This window comes from Schistocerca nitens, chromosome 5 (genome assembly GCF_023898315.1).
Source record: "Schistocerca nitens isolate TAMUIC-IGC-003100 chromosome 5, iqSchNite1.1, whole genome shotgun sequence".
NCBI lineage: Eukaryota > Metazoa > Arthropoda > Insecta > Orthoptera > Acrididae > Schistocerca > Schistocerca nitens.
Window position 1 is genome coordinate 192,863,042 of NC_064618.1, and position 20,901 is coordinate 192,883,942.

Genomic DNA, 20,901 nt, shown 5'->3' on the forward strand with positions numbered 1-20,901 from the left:
ACCCTTCAGTATCAACTAAGGCCTGAAGATGGCGCACTGAAGCGTCGAAACTAGTAACTGCACAATCAGTAAGATCATAAGGACGGCCGTAGGTGTTTCATTTTCTCACAATAGTGAACGGCCGTGCCCCCGAATGAACTACAGTGAAAAGGATGGATATACAAAGAAAAGGACGGAAATCGGCCGTGCCGCTTCAAAGGAGTCCTGCCGGCATTTGCCTGAAGTGATTTAGGGAAATCACGAGAAACCTAAATCAGGATGCGAGTCCAGTGCGTTAACCATTGCGCCACCTCGCTCGGTATGACTGTATGAAGGAGCTAACAAAATCTTTAAGGGTAGTGGTAATTCGAACAGAAAGGAAGAAACCATGAAATTCAGAGATCTATGGAAAGTGGCTTTGCAGAATCTTTAGATAAGTTTTTGTCCTTGACAGATGATAATCAATAGTTATTTTATCCTTGGCAGATGCCAATCGATAGTTAAGTTTTATCTCTGACAAAAATTATCTCGGTTGACCACATGTAAACTCGAGCAAACCCACTTTACACAGTATTTATGGCGCTCTCCGACGTCCGACTCGCCAGTCGGCAAGACTCAGCGGTGCCAGGAGCACCTCCGATGATGTCTAGTGCAACGCTGGATGAAACGTCAGGAGCGGAAGAGTTTCTTCGACCACGGCAATACACCCCGGAATATTCATCAGCGAAAGCTTTCATTGTATACCGTGTTTAATTTTTCGCTAAACAAAGGAGTACTGTTCTAATGCATGCTCTCGTGGCGATATGACTAACGAAATACTCTCGGGTTTCAAGCGGCGTCAAGTGTTTAAATGCACACGAGCTTTCGGCAGAGATCTCCTCTGACATTGTCAAGTAGTTTACAACGGCAGAGGAGATCTCTGACGAAATCTCGAGGGCAGTGAACCACTTTCCGCGGCTTAAAACTCGGCAATATTTTAGTAGGAGTCCTGCAGTAACACCGCAGCTGACTATTCAGTCGACTGTACACCATGCAAGAGTTCATGGCAGGTGACACGCTTTAGCTGCCCAAATCTTGTTATGAATTGCGCATATGAAGGCTTGTTTCGTCAGACCAACCACCCAGCTTGACCGAAGCCAAAATACATTTACGTTCAACATTTTCCTGCCACAAAAAGATGTTATTAAGTTTGCTATTGCAGGATTGACAGAAGAAGAGGGTACTCTCTGAGCAGTTTTAACTTAGTGAAATTGCCCAATATCTGCGTCTTGTCGTCCTGGAGCGCTTCTGCCTAGCTTCTGAGATGTTTTAATCCCCCATTTTTCTGCTAAAGATTGAGGTTTGAGGTTCGTCACAAGTGCCTAAGAATGACAGACGATCGAAATCAGCTAATATCACAGAAAATAGGTAGATCACAGTCTGTGTGAACTACGAGTACGTTTTCATTCTGTGGATCCCCACAAGAACTAAACTCAAAAGACAAATGACGACCTAAAAAGTGCTTAATCATCTACATAATGAAGAAAGCTATGTAGTAAATATATATGCAATCGAAGATGAACACTGTATATAAAATTTTAGAAATTTGTGAGTTAATCACTCCCACGAAAAAAAAGTCGAAAACAATGAACCGATATTTGTAAATGTAGATCACATTACCTTCGAGGAATTAGAAATTAAATCAAATGAAGTATAGGAAGGCTACAGGAGAAGGGCTAAATGCAGAATTATGGACACATGAGGGCTCAATATTAAATGAGAGAATTCTGAATTTAATTAATAGACGTAAGATTTCAAGATCCTGTTCGCATGGCAAGTTATGCCTATATTTAAAAAATGTGCTACAAAGAGGTGTGAAATTTGCAATGGAATAAGTATTTCGAATAGAGAATATGAAACATATGTAAAAATATTAAGTAAAAGAGTACGAGCCATCTCAGACATTTTATTATTAGAAGAACAAAATAGCTTTAGAAAGGGACGATTCTGTACACTTGCCACATTTACAGTTAAGCAGAAAAGTAAAAGGAATAAAACTTTGAAAATTAAATATAGCTGTTTTTGTTTATTAAGAAGCATTCGACGGAATAAGCAGGGAAAAATTATGTGGTATTGTGCCCCGAAATGGAAAGTGTAGTAAAAGAATACACTCAGACCAAAGTGAAAGGTACGGTTGTAGGGATGTAGCTTGTCTCGTACGTTGTTTACAATTTTTATATGCGGTCTGATTAGAGAATGCATGTTTAAAATTAAGGGAGGGATTTGTAATGCACTAAATTTTATTCTTAACACGATGCTGTTTGTTGATGATCAGATTATTATAAATAAAAATAAAGACAGGGTGCAAAAGACACAAAGGAATTTAGCGCTATCTAATAGCGTAATCACCGTCGTGATTACGACAGACCGATGTTACGTGAGAATTATAGTTTTAAAATTACTATTATTAAAACAGAGACAATGGCCTTCAAAGATAGTTATACTGTTAGAACCGAAACTTTAATCAGTAATACTTTATTGTAGCGAGTCACAGGTTTTAATTCCCTGGGAACATATGTCAGCTATTTGTATCAAAAGGAGTTTTTTAAGAACTAAGCACCTTCCAGGAACATTAAGTTCAATAAATAAAAGCCTACACACCAAAACTGTAAAAGAGAGACTAATAAAGTTCTATAAAATAATGGATATGGCTGCTTTTCTCCATGAGTCCGTAATGCAAATGCCGGTAACGGGAAAACATGGCGCCGAAACAATACAAGCTGTACTATGGAGCTTTGGAAGAAAATCATTTGGTCATACAAGTCTCGTTGCACACTGTTTACAATTTCCGGCCAAATGTACGTCCCAACAGTGAAATAGAGTCAGGGTTTGGTGATGATTTGGGCATCTACATCGTGGTATTTCATGGGACCCATGGGTACTGTGCAAGGTCGCATTACGTCCAAGGGTTATGTGATGTTCTGGATGACCTGGTCCATCCATGGTACAATGTTTGTTTCGTAATGGTAATCCTGTGTTCCAAGACGAAAGGGGCCCTGTTCTCACAGCTCGCGTAGTTCAAGTCTAGTTTTGTGAGCACGACGATGAATTGTCGCAACTCCCCTGGCCACAACAGTTACCAGATCTCAATATTAGCATTCCCTTGTGGTCTTCTCTGGAGAGAAGGGTGTGTGGTTCCAGTTCCATCATCGATAACTGAATTTGCCACTTTATTGCTGGAAGAATAGTACACGATTCCCTTGTATCCCGTACAGGCGCTGCATTTATCCATTCTGAGACGTCTGGGCGCTGCTCTGAATATCAACGGTTTTTCTCCACCATATTAGGGATGGTTTTTCCATAAATTTGTCCACCTCCCGTACATTCCGGAGAGAAGAAGATATCCAGTAAGTCCAAAGACACGATGGTCACACATGAGGCCAAGACAGGTGTGCATCCATTTCCAATAAGCTGCCACTCGAATTCAAAAATCTTAGCAGTAATCCACGCGCTTCCAAATCGAAACTGAAGAATTACCTCATGAGTCAGTCCTTCTATTCTATCGAGGAGTTCCTTGAAAAATTAAGCTTATTATTGTAACGTTGATATAGTTTACTTAAACTTATAGACTGACTTTTTTCAGGTTCATGAAAATTTATTTTTATCTGTTATTACTTTTATGTTGTAATTTCATCTACTGACACGTTCCATGACCTTGGAGATTTGCTCCTCAATTTGGTCTTACCGAACTTGACATGTAAATAAATAAAATAAATAAATAGTGATACGGTCTGGGTAGCCGGTACTCACGGTTCATCTCGAGACGCACGGTGGCCGTCATGGGCGGGATGAGGTCGCTGTTCACAGCCTGGCACGTGAAGGAGGCGTGCAGGTCTGCGCGCGAAAGCCGCGGCAGGATGAGCATCTGCTCGCGCACGCTGGGGAACGCCGTCTCCAGCGCCCTGGACTCCAGCACGCTGTCCTCTCGCCACCAGCGCAGCGTGGGCGGCGGCCTCCCTGTGATCACGCACGAGTTGTGGGCGTTACTTGCACAAGTACTGGAGGCATCCACCCTTTCCAACCATATCTGTACCAAGAATTGTTTCAGGCATAGACCAACTCTCGCCGGTTGAATACAATTACATTGAGTTCGCTGTTGATCCATCTTGGTTATGGGACGGCGGCCGGTCGGATATTTACCAATGATAAATCACCAAACAACCCTATGTTTTGAGAAGTTGTTTTATTTACACGACCAGTTTCGGCATCTCAGTAAAGCCATCTTCTGGCCCGTATGCACTCTATGTATAGAGAATCAGATACATCGCTGCATGCCTTTGTTATTGTCAAGTCTTCGAACTACACACTCCATAAAAAAATTCGCGAAAACCAGGCATTGGTGGCTCCGGTTATGCTTGCATCGATATACCTGATTCTGTATACGTGGAGTGTATAGGGGCTTGAAGATGGCATTAATGAGAGGCTGAAAGTGGTCATGTAAACAAAATACCAGCTTCTGAAAATATATGGCTGTTTGGTGATTTTTCTTTGGTAAATAATTACATACAGGTGCTCCTGATAATCTGAGTTAGTAACGAAACCCAACAGTAATTCAAAATACAACAGCTGCATGTTGTATTTACAAAACTCGTGGACGTCGCATTTGAAAGATCACGGTGTTGCTTACGGGTAACTCACCGGCAACAAACCGTAGGGAATATCTGTGTTTAGCTACTAGGGAAATGGGTAGGCCAACGCTTAGAAATGAAATCAATCGCAAATGTGATACGAGGGCACACTCCCCAAATTTAATTGAATAATGGACATATTTCAGGGATGTGTGAAGGTCATCTTCCGGTGGGGAAACATTAGTCATGTTCATACCAATAATTTCTAAATGAAAATATTCGTTCTTATTCTAACAGTTAACTGGAAGGTTCCCCTGTTCTTTTTTTTTTAAAAAAACGAATTATCCACGGATTGACAGCACCTAGTGAACCGGGACATTGCTATGTTTATATTTAGATCCAGTACGTAATGAAGTATGAAAAACTACCGGACAATTAATATACACACCTGGAAATAGAAAAAAGAACACATTGACACCGGTGTGTCAGACCCACCATACTTGCTCCGGACACTGCGAGAGGGCTGTACAAGCAATGATCACACGCACGGCACAGCGGACACACCAGGAACCGCGGTGTTGGCCGTCGAATGGCGCTAGCTGCGCAGCATTTGTGCACCGCCGCCGTCAGTGTCAGCCAGTTTGCCGTGGCATACGGAGCTCCATCGCAGTCTTTAACACTGGTAGCATGCCGCGACAGCGTGGACGTGAACCGTATGTGCAGTTGACGGACTTTGAGCGAGGGCGTATAGTGGGCATGCGGGAGGCCGGGTGGACGTACTGCCGAATTGCTCAACACGTGGGGCGTGAGGTCTCCACAGCACATCGATGTTGTCGCCAGTGGTCGGCGGAAGGTGCACGTGCCCGTCGACCTGGGACCGGACCGCAGCGACGTACGGATGCACGCCAAGACCGTAGGATCCTACGCAGTGCCGTAGGGGACCGCACCGCCACTTCCCAGCAAATTAGGGACACTGTTGCTCCTGGGGTATCGGCGAGGACCATTCGCAACCGTCTCCATGAAGCTAGGCTACGGTCCCGCACACCGTTAGGCCGTCTTTCGCTCACGCCCCAACATCGTGCAGCCCGCCTCCAGTGGTGTCGCGACAGGCGTGAATGGAGGGACGAATGGAGACGTGTCGTCTTCAGCGATGAGAGTCGCTTCTGCCTTGGTGCCAATGATGGTCGTATGCGTGTTTGGCGCCGTGCAGGTGAGCGCCACAATCAGGACTGCATACGACCGAGGCACACAGGGCCAACACCCGGCATCATGGTGTGGGGAGCGATCTCCTACACTGGCCGTACACCACTGGTGATCGTCGAGGGGACACTGAATAGTGCACGGTACATCCAAACCGTCATCGAACCCATCGTTCTACCATTCCTAGACCGGCAAGGGAACTTGCTGTTCCAACAGGACAATGCACGTCCGCATGTATCCCGTGCCACCCAACGTGCTCTAGAAGGTGTAAGTCAACTACCCTGGCCAGCAAGATCTCCGGATCTGTCCCCCATTGAGCATGTTTGGGACTGGATGAAGCGTCGTCTCACGCGGTCTGCACGTCCAGCACGAACGCTGGTCCAACTGAGGCGCCAGGTGGAAATGGCATGGCAAGCCGTTCCACAGGACTACATCCAGCATCTCTACGATCGTCTCCATGGGAGAATAGCAGCCTGCATTGCTGCGAAAGGTGGATATACACTGTACTAGTGCCGACATTGTGCATGCTCTGTTGCCTGTGTCTATGTGCCTGTGGTTCTGTCAGTGTGATCATGTGATGTATCTGACCCCAGGAATGTGTCAATAAAGTTTCCCCTTCCTGGGACAATGAATTCACGGTGTTCTTATTTCAATTTCCAGGAGTGTAGTACGTCATGCCCCTAAATTTGAGACCAGACTGACACACGAAAAACGAACAGAAAAAATTTACATACTGCAAAACACAGGCGTTCGACAGGTACACTTCTGAAGACTTTAAAACAAGCTGGTATAGACGGGATGGATAGAAGACCCATAAATGAACTATGCCCTAGAGAAAGTGATAATAATGACTGATGATTTGGAACAAATGAGATGAGAATTGGATGTTGTTTGTCACCAGCGTTTTTCCATATTTATAATGAGTAACTAAAAGTGAAATCATTAGGTAAAGCAAGAGAAACAATATTGGGAACGGAAGTATAAAGAGGAATACGCACCATTGGCGCACTGAGAATAAGAATTACAACTGTTAATGATCACTGAAGTGAGAAAAATCTATAGAGTGAGAGTGGGCTGTAATAAAGTCATTAAAATCAGCAAATCTGGAGATTTCTCCAAAGTGTTACTATAATGAAACAAATAATATATTTGCTGAGACATATGTTGCGAGAAACAATATTTTTAATGAAGAGAAGGAGAGGAAGAGGAAAGCTTGAAATGATGGATGATATGAAAAATCGTTATTACCAGAAAATGAAGGAAGTACCACGTGAGAGGGGACAATGGAGAGCGTTCCTTGTGTGTACTTCATGGGACCGAATTCCAAATAATACTAGGCAAAGCTCAGTTTGATCTCAAAAACAAGCAAACTACTAGAGACACAATTTTGACACTACACTTGTACGGAGATGCCACAGCCTGCAAACCAACTTACTGCAACGAACGTAGGAATACCAGACGACGACCGCTCGTTAGTAACTACTTTGACAGCGTGTGTGTGTGTCGCTTTGTCTCCATTTGCGAAAAAGTGGAAGTCGTATCTCACTGTGCAAGACCCATACCAGACCAGGTGAAATTGAAAAAATACGAAAATAAGAATATTTTATTATGTATCAGGCCGTTATAGTAATACTTCTAATGAATCGAAGAATTAGGAACTTTGATCGACTGCAGATACATGACGATAGAGCTATTTGTAACTGTGGCGGTGTCTAATGGCTACTAGGCCTGCGTTTGACTTCCATGCGTGTGGGTTTTAACGGCACTTCTAGCATTATATTTTATTCTTTGGTAACACAAAGAAACCTGTTTCGAAAAATGTATATTATTTATGTCTTTCTTTTATTTACTACGTTAGTTCGAAATTGAAGAAGTAAAAATAGGCACAGGTGGAAAATTAAATAAAAATTAAAAATTCTTGTCAAACAAGAGCCTGAACTTGAGAAAAAAATTTCTGAGGGTATAGCCCGGTACTGCATCAAATGTAACGTTACGGAAGGATACTGATAATTAAATAAATTGATAAAACAATAAAATTCTCTGCAGTATCTATTAGGAAACTAATATGTGAAAGTGCTGGGTAGAATACGTACGAGATGATGGCACACATGTTAAGACATAAATAAATTCCATGATACTAGGGGTAGCCGCAGAAAGTAAAAATCATGAGGTAAAACATATATTTTAATTAATTAAAACCCTTGAGGTGAAGAGGCTGGCACAGGAGAGAAACCACAGTAGGTCATATCAAACTAATCAAAAGAAAGATGAGCTCACGTAAGACAAATAAAAAGGAATGCAGTTTAATTAGATCATAGGGGCTCCTCTTGATATAATTGATGATGATAGTTCTAATGCGAGTGTGAGAAAATTTTTCATTGATCAAGACATGTATACATTACATTACAAGCATTAAATTTTCGAACACATTTCAAGGACACCATTTTGTTTTATGCATGTTGTCTTCATTGCCACCATTCATTTCAGTCACTTTATTTCAGTGAAATTATGAAAATTGTGGTTCAGATAAAACTTCAACATGCTTGCATGTTGGCCACAAAGTTGGTAAGGAGTTTTCGTGACAGGGCATTAGATTCCTCCACCAACGAGTTTGACATCCCTTAAATGGTTGTTGATCCATGTGGACGTGCTGCAGGAAACCCCAACAGCGCACAACTGGGCCAGTCCATTCACTGAACATCCTCTCGTCATAAGAATTCCTCCACCTCTTCGATGCGGTTGCGCATTTTCATCCATAAATATAGAGTGAAGGCAGAATGCAGACCAGTTTATAAGAGAGATTCCGAACATCACGAACTATACAGATTGATTTTTTAAAGGAACACACGGCCGTTTGACTGTTTCATTGTTTATTTATGTACAAACCAGGTTTCGGCCTTGTATGGCATTTTCAAGTATTTGCTAAAAGCAAAAACTGCACACAGTAAGCTCACGTAAAATTTCAAAATATGTACATTGTGTTAAGCAATAAATGTAAATTAGCGTATAATTGAGAAATATGAGCATACATTTTATATCTTTAACGTATATTGCAGGACACTTAAGCTCAAATTTGCCCATAAATTAAGAAAAATACTTGTTCCCCATGAAATGCCAGAAGTAAAATCACCATCTTCTAACAGATCAGTAAATAATCATGGGATCACGTCATACTTAGTAAAAACAGGCTTACGCTGGTAAATAAAAGATGAGCACATTTCCTTAAAACGTAAGGGCAGTGAAATCACAGAGTGTCAGTAATAGAGCAACTGAATACTAAAAGGACTAAGTGTCATAGATATGACTGTTAATGTTAAATATCTTCAAGCTATATATAATTATCTTTGGGGTGGCACTGTGCGTCATCATCTTTGATAAACTTGTATACTTCAACCTACATTAAGTTGGATAAGGAACTAAAGTCTAGAAGGAACAAAACGAAATAAAACTCAAAGGCAGTGAATCACATATAAGAATATAGTAAGTGCCATTGATCATACAAAATACGAAAGTTACAATAGGAGTTAAAAACTCGGTGGCGGGGGGTGGACGGGTAAATGGATGCTTGGTGAAGAGGAATGGGAGAGAGATAGGAATATACATTGTTGTGCCAAGACTTATAAAATTAACAAAATTAAGATGGTTAACAGTGTAATTAAGAAAGAAAGATGGTTTTGGAATCAAATGCAGCGGGGGGGGGGGGGGGGGGGGGCAGACGGCAATGTCAAAGGATAATGGCAAAATGGAAATGTGGGAAAAACAATGTCACAGGTGGTTATGTGTAGAAGTTGGTTAGGTGGGGCTGAATAAAATGATAGTGGGGATATGAGAGCAGTAGGGATATGAGAGCATATTTGATTAAATGTTAAAGCAGGAAAAATCAAAATGAGAGTGAAGAGGTGGGAGAAAGATGGGGTATTGGATGGGGAGGGGCACGAAACTTCAACGGACCTACCCATAAGCGAGTGGTTGAAGGCTCAAAGTAAGCTGATGTGGTTAAAAGACACTCTGTTATATAATGACAAAGCGTCGAGGAAATGGGGGAGAGGGCTCGGTGGGGAACGAGAGTGATCCATTAGATTAGGTTGGTATAGAATGCTGGCAGGGTGGAGAGCATGGGATGAGGTAATGGGGGAGAGACTAGAAGACACGGGGAGGAAGGGTTTGGGAGGTGGTAGGTGTGTGGGATGGGTGGGGAGTCCAAGATGGATAGAAAACATTAGACTGTAGCCATAGTGCAAAATTTATGAAATATAGTAAAAGCAGAAAAATAAATGGCAATCGTAATATAATTATGAAAATGTAGAAAACTATATACAGATTTAGGTGGACTTGATACAGATTATTTCCTATAATAGGTAGTTACAAATTGAGGTCCGACTCAAGTAAAGTCTGTTGGTTATCACTACAGCATTACAAAGTGTCATTTTGTTAAATTGGGACAAACTACAGGAAACCATCCTTGAGAATATAAGAAGCAAAATGGTCGTATGGACTGTCAGAGGTCTATTATTTACACCTTGGAGTGCACTGACCACCCTTCGAACGCAGTTCTGGCCATATGTCCATTTCACCTCTTTTGCTCCTCATCTGTTTCCTGCAGTTCGTCCTCCTTTGTATAAATCGCCCTATATTTGTAATTTTTCACTGCTGTTAGCATACGTGCATATTACTGCAGCAGTACATACCTCCGGACACCATACACGTCAGCCTCATGGTGTCGCCTTCCACGTACGGCATCGTCAGGCGCTGCAGCTCGTTGCCGTGTGTGTCGATTATCCTCATCGCCTGCGGAGGAACTGCGAACACGCACCAGTGGTAGTACAGTCCTGAAGGTATATTTACGTTGTGGAATGAAGAATGGAAACGTAAGAAATTACCCCATCGAGAAAGAAAAATTGTTATAGGCCTCACATTCTAACTGGATGAAGTGGCGCACTGGGAAAACGCTATGTTCCCATTCGCGAGAATGGTGGTTCGTCTAATCACCGTCTGTCCATCCGTATTTAAGTTTTTCGTGGATTCCCTAAATCGCTTAGAGAAAATACGGGTATGTTTAATTTGAAACGAACACGTTCAAATTGGTTCTCCATAATTCCCGAATCGAAGCATGTGTTACGAGAGAGCTTAAACCCTAATATTCCTGAATAAATATTACCGACGGAGGCAACATCCGCACCATTTGTGATAAAGTTGCGGCTTTCTTACAGGAGTATTACCTCAGCATGTGCACAGTAGTGTACAGACAAACTCAGTTGCACTCATAGATCCTTATTAATAAGTGGTTTCTGTGTTTTGGTGTAGGCTGGCCAGCTCAAATTCAACTGATTTCTGATTGTGTGTTCACTTGAAGGTATCTGAGTATTTTGATAAGCTAAATGTAACGTTCAAGCTTATCAACGTTCGCCACGGAGTATGAGTCTGTGAATCTGACGTACACCAGTACGGGGATCGGTCCGCATTTCGAGCGCGTGATTGTATTCGACATACAATAAGTAACTATTACTGGAACTTCCGTTATTCATGCATGAATAGCATCTAAAAAATGCCACGAATTTCGATCAAAACACGTACGAACTCGTGAGTTGGTTTAGTTACTTTAATTTATAGTCACTTCCCAAAATATACAACTTTAGACAATCATTTGTTGGCCAAACGCTTCGCCCCATTCTGTACAATGTTCACTTGCCTAAAGAAGATCACGCCCATTCTCCCTTGTTTTTTAACAACTATTATAAGCTCATTTACTATTTCTCTGATATACCATATTGATTTGATACATTCTGGAATTGCGTACTGATTTGTCTTGGGAAATGTAGTTCGTATAATTCCTGCTTGGCTGTATCTTATACCGTGTGCTAAATTACTTTACCTTCACATATGGACATGAAATAATGCTTTTATTGACAATATTTCTGCAATGCTGCCACTAAGGTACTCTTCATTACGCCATTGAAATTTAACACTATCTACTTTGTGTTGCTAGCCCTGCTTAATTTTCTCTTATATCTGTGATCATATAGCTTTTCAGTACTATACTGGAGACCTCAGGTATAATCATTTACTCAGATATCATTTGTTCGTGAGTCCCTGCCTGTTGGCACATGTGATAACATTGAACTGTGTATCGTACTCAGAAATTGTGTATAGTGTATGCTACTGACACATGTGCATTAAGTATACTTCAGTGGTTTTGTCACATGTTACATTGTTGAAATTATTGTCATTTAATACCGATTATTTAGATAACACATTGTGATCTGTATCTAATGTTAATTGTACTCAAAAAAATAAAAATGAACGTATTTTTGATAACTGTGATTAAGTACCCACCCTGTTATCCCCTTTTCTGCAAATATTACTTAAGGCTTTACTGTAATCGTTGTTGTCAATGTTATTTTTATATTAAAATTAATTAATTAATTTATTAACTAGATATTTTTGTAGTATTATCTTTGAGTTACGGGTACTTTCTCTATTCATATTATGTCCAGACTATGTACGAATGGTTCAAATGGCTCTGAGCACTATGGGACTCAACTGCTGAGGTCATTAGTCCCCTAGAACTTAGAACTAGTTAAACCTAACTAACCTAAGGACATCACACACATCCATGCCCGAGGCAGGATTCGAACCTGCGACCGTAGCGGTCTCGCGGTTCCAGACTGCAGCGCCAGAACCGCGCGGCCACTTCGGCCGGCCGACTATGTGCGACCAGTTTCGTATGTTTGCATGATGAAGGTTGCTGATGTGAGGAAATTATTGTTATCATTCATGAGCTTAGCGGCTAATGCGATTTCATGGTTGAACATCGTATTTTCGTGTCCTAATGAAGTTTTGTACATTATTGTTCAATTGCCATTTTTATCTGTTTAACGTTGATTCATGTACTAGATGATGGTCGATGACCAAAACAGGTAGTGAATGAATAAATTATGGCAGTGCAGCCAAATGTCTTGAGTTTCATGAAAGATATTATAACTGCTTCTCACACAAGTGATAGATGTATTTTTACTGTGCGACACAAATTCACAACAAATTGCGCGAAACATAGCGAGAGAATAACTGGTTATTTGACCCTTTTCTATCATCTAGGAATGTAGGTAACATATATGCGCCGCTTTCCTCCGCTTGACGGAAATAGTACAAGAATAATAACTTCATTTTGTTTTTATGGTATTTTATATTCGTCTTCTCTGAGACCCATCAATCTTTTTCTTGCCATTATGTTCGCATGGTGCCTAAGCTAATTTCATGTCACAGTTAATCATGCATGATAAATGTTAAATCTGTGCCCCAAAATTGTTTCTATCACAGCATATTCTTCGTCAGGTATATGATGAAATTTTCCGGTAATTTAAAACTCTTGACAGCTGTGAGAGTAGTCGTACAAATTATGTATTTAAGAAAGGATAACTTTAATGTGGTTCATGGATCTGAGATGCTACTGTGTCAATATACGAATATTCATATGAAGATTTTCCGTCTTGAATCCATAACGCAACCCTATAAAGATGTCAAAACGGAGATTATGAAGCACTAGTTAACCAAATGTGTCATTTATTTAATTTAGAAACACATGTTCCGCGAAGATATGATCCCATTATGAATTTCTTTAAAGTGGTGTGACATTATGCATAGTCAAAAATATGAAAACACTAGAACAACTGCTGAGTCGGTATCTGTGAACATTATTTCATGTCTGAAACAAATTCTTAATAAATCTCTGGTAACTCACCGAGAGAATAACAGGTTATTTTCTGCTTTTCTGCCATACAAAAATAACAAAAATTTAAATGAATGTGTCATATGTGCTGCATCTGTCCTTTCAGGATGACCTTATAGGAATTTCCATTATCAACTACTTTTAGCGCCACTGTATTCCTGTGTGTCCAGAGTCCGTTGTCAACATTCCTATCCGACTCTCGGTTGTCACCTTCACATTAGATTCCTTTGCATTACTTAGTTTCGTGTCTTGTAGATTTCAAAATATCATTCTCTTTCCCCTAATACCTCATTCGTATGCCGTCTCGAGAAGGAAGATCACGCTTGATCACACTCTGACATTCTCATTTCGCTACTCGTATTCTCGATATCATTTTCAGCTATTCCTGTATGTGCTTCCTCTTCTGCTTTTCTTTTGTTCAGAACACATGTGTATAACGCGATATTCCTTATTAGCAGGAGACATCATACCAGCCAAGACGTCTAAGGCGCTAAGACACTAATATGGTTCTCACATGGCCTAGCAATGACTCTATTTGGCTTTAATTCAGTAACTAACCACTTTTCGTCGTTCAATAATTCAGAAACATTGAAGAGAATGATTAATTTAAGCGCTTCAGTGCGTCAGTTCTGCGTTATCAGAGAGGAAGCTTCTAAATAGGTCTCCAAATGCTGAAATTCAAATTTATTTCGTTACTGTTAGCAGAGCTGCTTCCACATGAATCAACGCTTCATGCTTAGTTGAAGATAACCGTCTTGTTACATATATCTTTGTTTTTGTATGCTCATAGCTTTTCTCGTATAATTGCTAAGAGAGGAAGATCACACCACTACGGTCCATTGACTGGGCCTCAGGACCAAGAAACATGAAATACTGAGTTAGAAAAATTGAGCAGCAGGTTGCACCTGTGGAAAAACAAGGAGGGCTATGTTTTCAGGAAAAGGGTTTGCATTATATTCCGTCAATAAAAAAAATTTTTTTTAAAAAAACAAGTGGGAAAGTATCTCAAAATCACTTCGAACGGAAAAGCATGGTTTTTTTTTCTACCGAAAGCAACAATTAATCAAAGTGAGCGTAGTTTCAGTAGCCCAGTTTCCTTATGAAAAGGATTTCATCAACGAGTGCATGACAGACGGGAATCTGGAGCAGAAACTGTGAAGTAGAATTTAACCTCTGAAAATCTGACTATGCACTAGAAAACGAAAACCGTTCTACCTCGTTTTTTGAAAAAAAGAAGTGCCCCGTTACTGAACTAGTAGTGCCAGCTAGACAACTGCGTGCATGCACGGACTGTACAACAACGACATTTGCTCGCCGTTGACAATCCAGACAATCGCGAATAAATGTAACTCGGGGTCGGATAATCGAGTCTGCATTGTATAATTGTAAAATAACATCGCAAATTCGTTTCTTTTATATACCTCTTTCAGGAAATTATTGTTAAATGCTCCAGAAATTTTTAAATACACTATAGTGGACAATAGTCTTGGAATAATCTCACGTATTTTAATGTATGTACAATTACAGGTTTGTGAGAAACTTCCATTTATGCCTAGACGTTTGATGCAATGGGTTTGAAACACCATATACAGTGATCAGCTAGAACGTTTTGACCACCCACCTAGTAGGCGGTATGTCCACCTTTGGTACGTATAGCAGCTGCGACGCTTCGTGGCATGGAAGCAATCAGGCCTTGGTAGGTCGGTGCAGGCATTGGTACCACATCCGCATACACAAATCCCCTATTTCCCGTAAACCTCGGAGAGGGCGGCGATAAGCAGAGTCATCACTTTCAATCACATCCCAAATGTGTTCGATCGGGTACAGATCTGGCGAGATGCGAGGCCAGCACATCAATTGGAACTCGGCACTATTTTCCCCGAACAGCTCCATCATACTCCTTGCCTTGTGGCATGGCACATTATCTTTTTGAAAAATGTCACTGTTGTCAGGAAACAAGAAGGGGTGTACGTGGTATGCAACCAGTGTACGATACTCCTTGGCCGTCATGCTGTCTTGCACGAGCTCCACTGTACACACAGATGGCCACATGATTGTTCCCCAGTGCATACTGGATCCGGTGCCAGCTTGTCTCTGTTCCACAGTACAATGTCAAGGAGCTGTTCCCCCTGGAAGATGGATTCACACGCTCCCACCAGCACAATGAAGAAGGTATTGGGGTTCATCAGACCACGCAACGTTCTGCCACCGTGCCAACGTCCAGTGCCGATGGTAAAGTAACCATTTAAGTCACAGTTGCCGATTTCGTAGTGTTCACATTGGCACATGCATGAATCGTCCGCTGCGGAGGTCCATCGTTAGTATTGTTTGGTGCACTGTGTGTTGAGACACACTTGTGCTCTGGCCAGCACTAAAGTCTGATGTCAGTTCCGCCACAATTCCCGGGCTGTCCTGTTTTACCAGTCTGCCCAGGCTACGGCGTCCGGCATCCGCAATGAGCAGTGGCCGCGCAATCCCACAAGGTCTGGATGCGGTTTCATCTTCGTGTCGTTACGTGTTGAAGACACTCACCACAGCATTCCTCGAACACTGACAAGTCGTGCAGTTCCCGTAATGCTCGTGCCGAGCCTCTGGGCCATCACAAACTGCTCTCAGTTCATCTCAGATAGTTGTACGAATTCGTGGTGTTTGTTCTTTCGAACATGCTAAAATATAAAGACACAAGTCCGAAAGACAGACACCATGCATTCGTGTAATTGATTCACCTAGATGGGCAATGGATCCATCTCGTTCAGTGCGGATGCACAAATACATACAAGCTCCTGCGGTTACGTCGTAGTAGTGAGCATGGAGGAGGCCGGCTTTGGTGGCCGAGCGGTTCTAGGCGCCTTCAGTCCGAAACCGCGCGACTGCTACGGTCGCAGGTTCGAATCCTGCCTCAGGCATGTACGTGTGTGATGTGCTTTGGTTAGCTAGTTTTAAGTAGTTCTAAGTCTAGGGGATTGATGTCCCCAGATGTTAAGTCCCATAGTGCTTAGAGCCATTTTTTCGAGCACGGAGGAAATTGACAGGGACTGAGGGTAGGTGGCGCTCTGTGTGTCGGCCGTGAGGCGTGCCCAGATAGTCTGCGAAGTTGTGGTAACACTATGTCCCAGATGGCGCTTTGGTTCACGAACCCGCCTAGTAATCAGGAGATCCCAGGTTCGAATCCAGGTCTGGTACACATATTCGCTCGTTGCCGCCGATACCGCGTAATGTCCTGATACAACTCACATCAGTAATCCCTCACTTTCCTTTCTCCCTCTCCCCCGCCCTCTCGAACTTCAGTTTACATATTGACTTAGATACATCTTTCTCTATGACATAGAAAGCGTAAGTATACAATTTCTGAAGTAATTTCTAACATATACAGGATGTTACAAAAATATACGGCCAAACTTTCAGGAAACATTCCTCACACACAAATAAAGAAAAGATGTTCTGTGGACATGTGTCCGGAAACGCTTAATTTCCATGTTAGAGCTCATTTTAGTTTCGTCAGTATGTACTGTACTTCCTCGATTCACCGCCAGTTGGCCCAATTGAAGGAAGGTAATGTTGACTTTCATTTATGGGGGCATTTGAAAGCTCTCGTCTACGCAACCCCGGTACCAAATGTAGAGACTCTTCGTGCTCGTTTATGGACGGCTGTGATACAATACGCCATTCTCCAGGGCTGCATCAGCGCATCAGGGATTCCATGCCAAGGAGGGTGGATGCATGTATCCTCGCTAACGGAGGACATTTTGAACATTTCCTGTAACAAAGTGTTTGAAGTCACGCTGGTACGTTCTGTTGCTGTGTTTCCATTCCATGATTAATGTTATTTGAAGAGAAGTAATAAAATGAGCTCTAAGATGGAAAGTAAGCGTTTCCGGACACATGTCCACATAACATATCTTCTTTCTTTGTGTGTGAGGAATGTTTTCTGAAAGTACGGCCGTACCTTTTTGTAACACCCCGTATAGTGCACGAGTCAGTTACTATCTGGATAAACACTATGGTTAATTATCTCTTGCACCAGTGAAATGTAAAAATTTTGAGCTTGGAAAAAATAAGTATCTGGACAATGCCGATTAATCGGCTGTACCATCCAAAAAGAGCGCTTCTGTAGAACGGTGAAGACCGACATGTGCGTATACACACGGACTATACTAAAAAGTGAAGATCGTGTAAATGATTTTGATAGATATTAGGGCACTGCACGGACCTTCGTTCACATATTATACAATACGAGACATCAGCAACGTAGAGTGCATTAAGCTAATTTGAAGAGCACGAGATGGTTCGGCGACACTCACCAACGACGTCGAGCCTGATGCGGGTGGTCCTGGAGGGCGACTCCCGAAAGTCGACCCTGCAGCGGTACAGCCCCTTGTCACTCTCACGCACTTCGCCGATGGCCAACTCGGGTGGCGACGTCGCCGTGCGGAAGAAGACGCGGTCCCCCACCAGCGCCATGTCCCGCCAGTGCGCGCCTGCCTGCATGGACCGGTCGCGGGCGTCGTAGCTGCGGGCAGAGTGTTCAGCGTACGTCAGGTGGCACCAGCAAGCAAACGACCGAAACTGCAAGTGTTATATCCGCCAATGACAGCGAGCGCGACGCACACAAGGTTCTTCAGATGGCACTACTTGCGTCACAGCCCTTACCTACACTGAGAGCGGCGTTTCAGGCAGTGGACATACCACATGGCTCGACGTAGCGTCATCTGGCGATAACCACTGGACTCCAAAGAGCCATAAGTGGGCCCAAACGACAAAACAAGGGCTTGTGTCTTCGTACATCCATATTTAAACTGGATGAAGGTGGGACACAGCTGGTATGTTTTTGTTTGTTTTTTTTGTTTTTTTTTAAATGTAATTCCTCCAACTGTACTTAAGATTTTATATTTACTTCGTTACTAGTCTCGGCGTTGCTTCAACGCCATTTTCAGGCCCGTACACTTTCACGAAATCAGTCGTGTGTAGCTCAGCCTAGAAGTCCGCGGTGAGACCAACACGTGCTCCACATGGTATTACTTCGGTATCCTCCTGCCCCGTCACCGACGACGACTCTCGTACAACCTTGGTCTGTGGTACTGGGAGACTGGTGTGGTTTTTGCAGGGAGACTGCTTAGGAACTCGTTCGAAAGTTGGTGTCCGTATTTCGGCGTCAGTGCTTGACCTGCCGGTGGTGGAACAGAGATGAGATGCCCAGTGAACTGTGCGCCGAAGGCGGCAATAGTGGTAGCAGCATAGATGAAGAACTGCAATTATTACAATAACTGATGGGGCACAGGTGCTTAGACGTAGGTTTTTTTTTTTTTTTGCCGTAAATCGCATGTAAGAAAGTTAGTCTAGCAGTGTTACTTACACTTGGAAAAGGTGCTTTAAATTTGATGTTTCTTCTGAATGCGTGCAAAGTTTCAAAGAATCCGTTAGATGGTATAGCCGTAGTTAACCCCCAAAATGGCATCTACTCGTATATAAAATATTCGTTACAAATGATATATTGCAACCAAATTCTTGGTTTGCGGAACAATAAACCGTGGTGAATGTAAACGTCTGTGTACAATTTGGGAAAGATTCAGGTAATAGAGGTAATGTCGAGCTGTAGCTAAAGGAACTTAAAGCGTCAGGAAATGCAGAAACTCAGCTCCACATTCGACCATGTTCGGGATCTCTTGCCACAGACGGTGTTACCGACATGTGAATGGAGACGACTTTATTACTCACGTATACAGTCGCATCGCACCTCGAAAATTGTCTCTATAGTTATCGGTAAGCATTGGAGTGTGTTCGTGGTGAAAATATGGCTACGGCCACAGGGCAAGAGGTTTAACCAACAGGGAATGTACACTGAGGTGACAAAAATCATGGGATAGTAATATGCACATATGCAGATGGCTGCAGTATTGAGTAAGGAAGATACTAAATACTGTACACTGGTGAATAGCTACATACATTGTATAGAGTGTAAATAAGTTATACACAACTGCAACCAGTCACTTTTTTTGAATAATAATGCTTTATTACATGAACTGGTTTTCGAACCTTTTCAGGTTCATTTTCAGATGGTTTCGGGAGGATCCGGGAAGTTACATCATTACTGGTAGTAGCATAATTACATTATTGGTTCCCGGATCCTCCCGAAACCATCTGAAGATGAACCTGAAAAGGTTCGAAAACCGGTTCATGTAATAAAGCTTTATTATTCAAAGGAAAGTGACTGGTTGCAGTTGTGTATAACTTATTTACATTCAATATACAGTCACGGTTCTAAAATATCCGTAATGGATAAGCGTAATTGTATAGAGTGGTTATAGTTAAACTTCCTACAGTATAGACGAAGAACTATTTACCGTGCGAATACCCAAATTTATAGGAATGCTATTAAGACTGCGCTGTAGGATTTGTGCTGTAAGTAGTGTTAGTGTCATGACCCGCCGTTAGGCGCCAATATTGGCACGTCGATGGCGTTCAAACACAAATATTGGTGTACATTACATTTGCAGACAGTCAACATGGTCTGGACAAGGAGACCAGAGCTTCACAGGTAAAGCTGTTTTATCAAAACAACATCAACAGCACTGTTGCTCTTCGTGAGTATCGATGCATTAAAGGAATACAGAGAGGTCCTCTTTCCACACCGGGTTTGAGGAACAGTATTCGGAAGTTCGAAATAACCAGCGATTTGGTAACTGCTTCTCGGAGACACCGACTGCCAATTGCACCACAAATTGTTGCAAAAGTTACCGTTGCCACGACTGAGAATGCTGGACGCAATGTGCAATTATTAAGCAGATCACGAGGTGTGTCACGACAGCCGAACGTTCAATGATCCACTGTGCTTTCGGGCAGCAGTAGAGAAACCTCTATCCTGGTTGTCGTCAGATGGTCGTCACACTAAAATTTGCAACTTGGAACATAAACATTGTATGCAATTGCCAAGCATTACCTGTCGTGTAGAGATTAAAGTGTGTTTATCTGTATGGTTTATTCGTAATTCCTCTTCCGCATGTGTTTACAAATGTTTAAACGAAGTTTCATTGTCCTGCGATCACTTGTTTTTCATGGGGGACCTCTCAAGTAGCAAAGATTTAATTATAACTATCCCTCACACATATAATTTTCAGGATATTGAGCTACGAGTGGTCGAGAGAGCTTTCAACCTACATCATTCCGCTCTATAGGAGTGAGGGAAAATTTTTTTTTGTGCCTTCAAAGATTCCCCTACACGCCCTTTTTTTCAGATGGTTCAGATGGCTCTGAGCACGATGGGACTTAACATCTGAGTTCACCAGTCCCCTAGAACTGAGAACTACTTAAACCTAACTAACCTAAGGAAATGACACACATCCATGCCTGAGGCAGGATTCGAACTTGCGACCGTAGCGGTCGCGCGGTTCC

At 42.3% G+C, this 20,901-nt stretch overlaps 1 protein-coding gene across 1 annotated transcript in view; it reads right to left on the bottom strand.

Annotated features, from left to right (window-relative positions):
* Window positions 1-20,901, bottom strand: part of LOC126260339 (synaptogenesis protein syg-2-like) — a 138,695-nt gene that overhangs the window by 108,561 nt on the left and 9,233 nt on the right. Inside the window, exons 3-5 of the mRNA XM_049957664.1 lie at window positions 17,814-18,022; window positions 10,475-10,585; window positions 3,769-3,975 (exon numbers count right to left, since the gene is read on the bottom strand). Of these exons, the coding sequence (XP_049813621.1) occupies window positions 3,769-3,975; window positions 10,475-10,585; window positions 17,814-18,022 (527 nt within the window). The remainder of the gene's footprint in view (window positions 1-3,768; window positions 3,976-10,474; window positions 10,586-17,813; window positions 18,023-20,901) is intronic.